General features: G+C 33.6%; 1 protein-coding gene across 1 annotated transcript; it reads right to left on the reverse strand.

Annotated features, from left to right (window-relative positions):
- Positions 1-206: 206 nt before the first annotated feature.
- On the reverse strand, positions 207-7,420 carry LOC135850075 (battenin-like). The gene is made up of 8 exons (XM_065370785.1): positions 7,031-7,420; positions 6,023-6,171; positions 2,427-2,588; positions 2,195-2,338; positions 1,909-2,116; positions 1,554-1,703; positions 786-926; positions 207-435 (listed from the first exon to the last, which is right to left on the reverse strand). Exons 1-8 carry the CDS (start codon positions 7,133-7,135, stop codon positions 313-315), a joined length of 1,182 nt encoding a protein of 393 aa, XP_065226857.1. The 5' UTR covers positions 7,136-7,420; the 3' UTR covers positions 207-312.
- Positions 7,421-8,496: the final 1,076 nt, after the last annotated feature.

Raw genomic sequence — 8,496 nt, forward strand, 5'->3', positions numbered from 1 at the left:
GCCAAAACAGGGTGTCTAACGGTCATGAAAGTTATACCTACCTAAGTCTTGAAAAAGTCATGAATTTTCCTCGAAACACGCTTGAAAATTTTTCAATAAGCCCATAAAATGAACACACAAATTCTTGAAAAATTTTCCCCTTTCTTTGTGACCCGTCAGTTTTTTATTGTTTTTGTTCATACATGATATAAAGTAATAAAATGGCCTTTTGAAATGAATAAATTAATTTTAATAAATTTTGCGATACAAGTTACTTACATTTATGTACAATATAAAAATGCAAAAAAATAAATAGTCGAAATCTCGTTTCAATCATAATGGTAATTTACAAATTGTATCGTGTAATGGAATGGCACTGAATCCTGAAAAAGTGATACCTAAACTGTCTGAAATTGAAGTAATTCCTGTTACAGTTTCCTTGTCTTCTGGACGGACCTGAAAAATAACAAGAAATGTGTTTTAAAATCCGTCTACCTGAGTAGTGAGTACCTCTACGTACCTATTATCAAAAGAAGGTATATATAAATTAAAAATTTCTATGCAATGTACTACGTAGAATGGTATGAGATACGTATCTTTTCGATACATTTGTATCGAATGATGGTATAGGTATAGGTACTAGGTACGTAGGTATATAGAATAATTCATTCGATGCATCATCCAACTGATAAAACCAGAAGCATCATTTTTATCGAGATATTCTCGCTTCCGTTCTCGATAATTAAAATTACATACTCGTATGTGTGTAGCTCAGTTTAAAATGAAATATTTATGTTACTGCTTACTTCTTTTTGAATATTATGGAAAGTATTCACGTATCCCAATCCTCCTAGTGCTCCTTCCCATAATATGACCACCAGTACTATGATAACACTCGGAGTAAATCTATAGATGGCTTCCAAGCCGAAATACACCAAATTAACTCCCTGCAAATGTAATTGAGCTGTTAAAAATTCATACCCAAGTGGGAAATTGCAAATGTTCGTATCGTATATCTGCTTAGTATGATGAGCTCGATGAACTTAACAATCACGCAACACGCGAATGAGCGTACATGTTGTTTTGATTTTATTTCAATTCGACGAATTATTTTTTCCGGAATTCGATTTTTTATAATTAAAAATATTTGGTAAGTACAAATATGAAATCTTGATGAATTCTCTTCGATTATGCGTCTTCGTCTTGGAGACGTTGATTGTAGTATTTTCAGGTAGGAAAACTGAGAGAGATGAAAGCTTTTTTAGACGCGATAAAATGCTGATTATTTCGCAGATAGTTTGCATAATAATTCGTCAATTTTGAAGTAGGCGTATAGCGAAAGGGTTTTGCGAAAAGGTATTTCGTTTAGCACGTGGCAATGCGGCGGATTATTTGACCTTAATTGATATGAATTGTCTATTGTTTAATATGAATTTGAGAAAATGTTGATGCTACGGATTATACAAACCGTCTATACTGTTGAGGTATGTGGGCATATTTGTCGAAGCCTCGAAGGATTTTCTTCGTGTAGTGCAGATGTGAGATGTAGGTAACATTGAGATTAGATTAATTACCTGAAGGGCTGCCAATATCCATAATTTGTCTATTTGTATTATGCTTATGGATGATCGAGAAGCGAATACACCAATTTGATAGAACACTTGGTACCAACGATATTGAGTTTTCGGATCGATAAATGCTTTTTCAAATAAACACAGTTCGCTCTGAAAGGGCAAGCAAAATGATACAGATTTTTTTTTTTTCATTTGGAAATAAATTGAGTAATAAGATATTTACAAGAGTACGTCACTGTGGGTATAGTGGATACTCGTGTAATCGCATTTCAATGAAATTAAATGAATGGTTATTGATTATGAATCATTTGTAGGTAAATATATATGCACAACGCGTGGATGTGTTATCACTTACCAAGCCTTGATTAATCAAATATTCGAAGTAATAGACGAAGGTTAATGGTAATATGTATCGTAAAGATCGCGGAATAGCGTTTATCTTGTACCACAGCGAATGATTGCTTATCGTTTGAGGAATATTATTGAGACTAGGAGGAGCAACATGTGTGCTTTCTTCAGGCTCCATTCGAGTATTCAAAGGATTCACGAGGATCAGCCAGAAACTGGAAGAAAGAAGATTCGAAATGAGATTACTTATTAATTTATTGTGTACAATGTGGCATTGGAATTTGCCATTTTACCTGACTGCCATTGTGAGAGGGACGACTAACAATAGGAATAAAGTCTCTCTGGGCGTCAAGCCCAACATCAGTAAGCCAGCATATGTTAACGAACCAAAAAATCCAGCTCCTCCGGTGCCGGAAGACCAACCGCTTAAAACTGATCTGCAAAAATGTTGACATTATCAAATTGAATCCTATCTTACGTATAGGTACTTTCATTATTATAGGTGACTAATTTTGTGATATTTACTTGTCGTTGAAAAATACTGTGAATGAAAGCAACGAACTTTCTCCCAGACCGGATGAAAATGCGGTACATACGACTCCTAATACTGCTAAAAGGAGAGAGTCGGATAAACCCACCAATATGAAACCGAGAGCTGCCGAAATCACCACCAAAGTGATTCGAATGCTGAAAAAAATTTGTAGATTATTAATTATATTTGTTTATTAATTAATTATTTTGTCATGAATTTTTCACAAGTTAGTAGGTAAATATAATCATAATTATGATAAAAGTTATCTTGAGGCCAGTGTAGTAAAGTGATGGGTGTGATCTTAGAAATATGAATATGTAAGAGGGAAGGGGAATATAGGTATCGATGGTTGAAGAGTTCAAATCTTATGCTCTGATTCTAGGTACCTACTTCCAGTACAGCACTGGTCACGACTGGAAATCAAGCACCTGTTCTTAGCAGTGACACAGTTTTTGATATAGAAGATTTGCTCCCAGACCCCACAACGATTAGTCGAAATTTGAGAAAACAGCATGCCGAAGAATTGAAAGAATTTGTTAATTATCTGAAGCCTATCATCGACCGAATTTTTGACATTATGCTTGATCAAGCTTTGAAATAATTTTTCAGACAGACGTTGATGATTTATTATGCTTCAAGCCTGTTCTACAATTTCGTTCAAGTTCCCTCTCATTCCTCAAACCGGAAAAATATATCCCTGAAAAAATCATCAAAATAGTATGTTTTTAACATGATATTTTTATAAGACAGGGACGGACTATATAATATGTACCTAATTTTCCAACATCCATTTCTGCTAATCTAAATCAGTATAACATGTAAGTACTTTTTATCATTGTTAGTGGAAGGTACAAAAATTTTGAGAAATCGTTCTTGTATGTATCAATAGAAATGATCTTGAATAAGTACAATTAATCCAAGTTTGTGGAGCTGACTGGAATTTTATTCGAACTAATTTAAAGGAACTTTTTTAAAACTGAATTCAGACATTCGCTGGAAGATCCAGGGTATAACTTAAACCAGCTCTCAATCGGTTTGGAAAATTGGAAATTAAATGAAAAATCGAACGTAATCTTTTTTATCTCGATTGAATTAGATTTAGATATTTTTCATCAGGTACTTTATTAGCCAAACTAGAATCCTCAAAATCTGTCAAAATGAAAAAAAAAAATTGAATTCATCTCCTAAAATGCAGCATTAAGATGGTGCTTCATCAGAATCCTACATTTTTCAAATAAGTAGGTATTTATGTACTTGCATAAAAAATTGATGAAAAATTATTTGTTGATGTTCAAACATTTTTTTCTATCCCATTTTTTCAAAGGTTTTGTACCTTTCTTTGTTTACAAAAGTATAAAACAAATTTGAGAAAAGTCAATAACGCTCGCAACAATATTTTTTCAAAAACTCTGAATTGAAAAAAATGTAGATTAATGATTTGCGTGGGGGAGGGGGAAGGGAGGTGAATTTTCTTTTCACGTGGGGCTGAGAAAATACAGAATCTGCCAGCAATAGCAACGTAAGTTTTGAGTGAGACATGTCCGGAATGAAATTTCTTTTCTAGTGTAATTTTTGCACGAAGGGATGGGAGAGGGGTTCCTTTTGGTGAGGGATATGGGTGAATGAAATGGCTAATATGTAACTTTTTTGCGAACAAACATTATGAACATTTTTTACCTCCATAAACTGTGCTCTATTGTTACAAATTTTTTTCAAAAAATAAAAAAATGAAAAATTGAACGTATGGAAAACGATTTTTATAATTTTTCTTGGGGTAAGATCAAAGTCCTGTTTTTTGCCAATGAGTCCTGCAAATTCTGTAGCATTTTTTACTTTTCATTAAAAAATCCTGCATCTGATTTCAATTTATCAAATTCATTTCTCCTTTTTCTGGGATTTAAAAAAAAATGGTAAAAAAGGCCTCATTTTTCGACTTTTTTTAGAACTTGACATTACCCATTTTTGAGAGCTTGTGCCCGGACGAATTGAATCAGAACAATAAACTCCTCCCTCTATAAAAAAAAACTTTTTTTCTTCTTCTCAGAGCATGAATTTTTGGAAGCTTTTGGCCTCGCTTCACTCGGGCTTGTTTGCTTTTTTTCAATTTTGATTTTTTTTTTTAATCATCATTCAAATTTTAAAACTCGCCGTTTTAATTCAGAAATGTTTCATTAAATTTTTTTACATTTTTTAAAAATTTGTTACGTTGAAAAAAGTGTTTTATTCGCCCAATTTTATTCCATTAACAAAGAACCTTGAAGGTAAAAAAAAATCAAAAATTAAAAATGATAAAATTACATATTTATATGTATTATCGACATCCACTTGCTTGAGAAGAAACTTTAGAAAAACGAAAAAGTTGAGTATAAAATTTTTTCTTGCCCACCTCGCTCTCCCTCTTAAGAAAGTCCTGCTTTTTCATTTCGAAATTTTGTTAGACACCCTGTGGAGTTTGGGGTACTTATTTTTCCATTTTGACAATCAAAAGGTTACCTCGAATGAAATTTTTTGTAAGTCAGTATGGTTTAATTTAATGCCCTTAGTTTTTTGGTTCAATCCTTTCCCTGTCCTTAATGATGTCATTTGGTGTCCTACAATGAGGCAATGAGGGGTGGAAGGGGTTGGAATAAGGAATCTGATGAAAAAAAAATAAGATCATATTCGTGTTCAGCATCTTCTGAAACATACAATTCGTATCGCATGACTTAGTGATTTTTTTTTTAAAGCAATCGCCCGAATAGAGAAAGCACTGGAAGGGGGGGCATAAACAATGAAAAATAAAGAAAATGGGAGCATATTCGTATACAAGGCCCTAAAAACAATATTCAATTCGATATTTTTTCCCCGTATTTTTAGAATTTGACTTCCAAAAGTTTGGAGGGAGGATGGAAAGGATCGAATTGAAAAACTGAGATCATAGTTAATCGTGATCGGCACTTTCGAAAATGTATCATTCGATGTGATTTCCACCTGAAATTCGAGAGAGGGTTGCCACCTCTCATCGTCAGTGCGATTTTGAAAATTATACGTACATTTTCAAAATTATCACCGAGAGTTTCGTCGATGGTAATTTTCAAGTAATTTCTAATTACACCTCGTGCCACTTACAACGCCATTTCAATTGCAAAGTTTTAGACTTTCAGCTTTTGAAAACTTTAATGGATGTTACCGAATCACACTTTAATGTGCTTTTAAACTGTGAAATCAGTTTTGAACAGATTGTTAGTACATATTATAGCAGCGGAGTTAAAACTTCCTAAAATTGAGACATAGGCTCTGCGAGATACTGCGAGAATTTACAATTTCCCTCACTCTTCCTACTCACCGAAAAATTCGGGGACCACGATCGAATTGCCATTTTACCCCCCCCCCCCCTCCCATTTTCCATCATGAAATTTTCTCTCAAAATTTGAAAACGTATGTCTTTATAGTCGATGAATTGTGATGAAAATGAGAAAGCGAGCTCGATGAGATGCAATAATACATGCAGAGATGAAAAGTGTTAGAATGAAGCTCTTCCATGGCCTAATGCATCGATTTCTCGTTTATAGTTACCTGATGTAGTATATTTTTTAAAAACATTAATTACTTCATCCACAGAGGTAAAAATGGAGCAATTATCTTGACCAGTAGACTAGGTATTATATCCGCCAATAAGATAACACCGGTTGATAACTGATTGCAGTGACGGTCAGGGTTAAAGGACGTATCGGACGTTGTCTCTGTTTTGCCATCATGCTGACGAAGAAAAAAAACAATGTTAACTTGAAACAATGCGTTAGTACATTCAATAGGCATATCCAACCTACAGTATACGAGCATGAGTAATGTTAATATCGCATTGTTATACGTTTCACATCTGATTTTCTGCTGACACGACGACATGACGTGAAAAAAACAGCTGTTTAGACTTATGACTGAGAGAGGCGAAAAAGTGGATATTTTTAGCGACGCGGTGGTGGCATACTGCATAACTTGTCGCGGTAAATGAACTAGTCGACCTGCGTTCAGTCGAGTTTATTCGTTCTTCATTTCGTCGAAAGAAAAAAATTCAAAGATGTAGACAATATCTAGATGTTTTAAAGGTCATTTTTGGCAAGAGCTGGAAATTTGGAAGGTACCCGTATGCAAAATATACGACTGCATACAGCCTGCCATGCCAGTCACAACAGTCGACTAAAAACATAAACATTACCTATGCTCATTGCTTATAATACCTACTCGAGTAATAACCAATGGCGTCCTTGTAATTATTAATTATAATAAAGGTACCGTATAACACGAATGGCGAAATTATAATCGTGTCAATGATATTTACACGTGATCGAAATACAAGATATTACTCGTATATTAACGAGTAGGTAACTTTTTTCGATTAGTTTTTTCATTATTACTATTTTTTTTCTGAAAAATATAAACGCATGCTAAGGTTACGTGTATACGTATACCATGAGCTTAACGCGATAAAAATCATTCAACCGTGACATTTCCCTCCAAAAATTATCTCCTGCGTCTAACTAAATTTTTCGCTACGGGAGTTAATAATGCTCAAAAAAAATATAAGTACCTAATACGAGAAAATACGTAAATAAATTACCCTCGCAAGTATATCGTGGGCAGCACTCAACATAACAACGTATCCGTAATTGTTACAAAGTCCTAAAAGCCAATACGCCAAAGCACATCGTTTTATCGGAATCATCGTGTGGCAATTGGGAAGAAGGGGTGAGATGAGATCGGGGGAAAACGAGTATAAAAAATAACACAAATTACAATGTTAATTTCGCGAACGTAAACATAGTAGTTTTACACGTGTATAATTCGGCGACGCGAAAAGTAACGTTAATTTAACGCTACACATACTTATTGCGAGTTCACTTAATACTGAACAGCTGAAGAGATGATAAGCGATATATAGTACATTCTGACGAAGTAAACTACTGTATGTCGGTAATACGGTGCTGATAATGGCAGTGTGGCTGGTTCCCCTTGAAAATAAAAAACAACAGCGTCGCGACGATTAATTGTTATAGACTGTAGGGTTTAACTTACTTATGTACTGATACGATGTGTGTGGGTATCAGGTGAAGTTGAATGAATTAGAATTTAATCCCGGTTTCAATACGATTTTAATCGGGAATTCGTCATCGCGGTTAATACCTAACATTTTGAGTATTTTGACAAGTTTTATGAGAGTTTATTAAGAAAGTGGCGTTAGTTATCGGAGTAATGATAAGAGAATTGGGTTATTTTAATGCTTTCTGAGAGGATTATGCTAAATTGTATCGATTGCGTGGTCGATTTGATTTTATTATTGAAGGAGTTGAGTTTTTTTTTTCAAGATGTTGATAAGAGTACCTACCTAAAAAAAAATTATCTTTGAAAATTGTAGTGTATAAAACAAGTTCTATAGGTGAGCTTTTCAGTCAGTATTCTTTCTTTAATGGTTTGTGATGCATTATCGTTTTAACCTTATTTTTAATTTGAACTGGTTCAACGAGGAAATGGCCAGAAGTGATCATCACAGATTGAAAATTAATTTACTTCTGCTTCGTATTTTTGAATCTGAAATTTTGAAAAGAGAATGACAAACTTTTTTTAAGTTTTACCTGTCTTTAAAAAATATTGAAGGATCTATTTTCATCAAAACCAATCTTTAAATTCAAAAAAAAATCATCTTAAAATGGTTTTTAATTTTTTTTTCTTCAAAATTTCCAATTGTTTTATAGTTAATTGGTTTCATTTCGGAGATGAATGATAGAGAATCGTTTTTGCTTGTCTTCAAAAAAGTTATGCCAAGCTTCGTCCTTGATAATTTTTATTTTTGAGTTTTTTGTAATAATAATGTCCTCTTCAGCGTTTTATTCTTATCAAAAAGATCTTTTTCGACCATTTCTTCGTCAGAGCAGCAAATTCTGATATTCATGTTAGAGTTTTGCTAGAAAATTAGAGAGCTAATATCATAACCCTCTTCCGTTCATTCTTGACTTTTTTTAAAATTGTGGTAAAATTTGCTAATTGGATACTACTTTTACAAAGAAGAAAAGTTGCCAAAATCTCTAT

The sequence above is a fragment of the Planococcus citri genome, chromosome 1 (genome assembly GCF_950023065.1).
Source record: "Planococcus citri chromosome 1, ihPlaCitr1.1, whole genome shotgun sequence".
NCBI lineage: Eukaryota > Metazoa > Arthropoda > Insecta > Hemiptera > Pseudococcidae > Planococcus > Planococcus citri.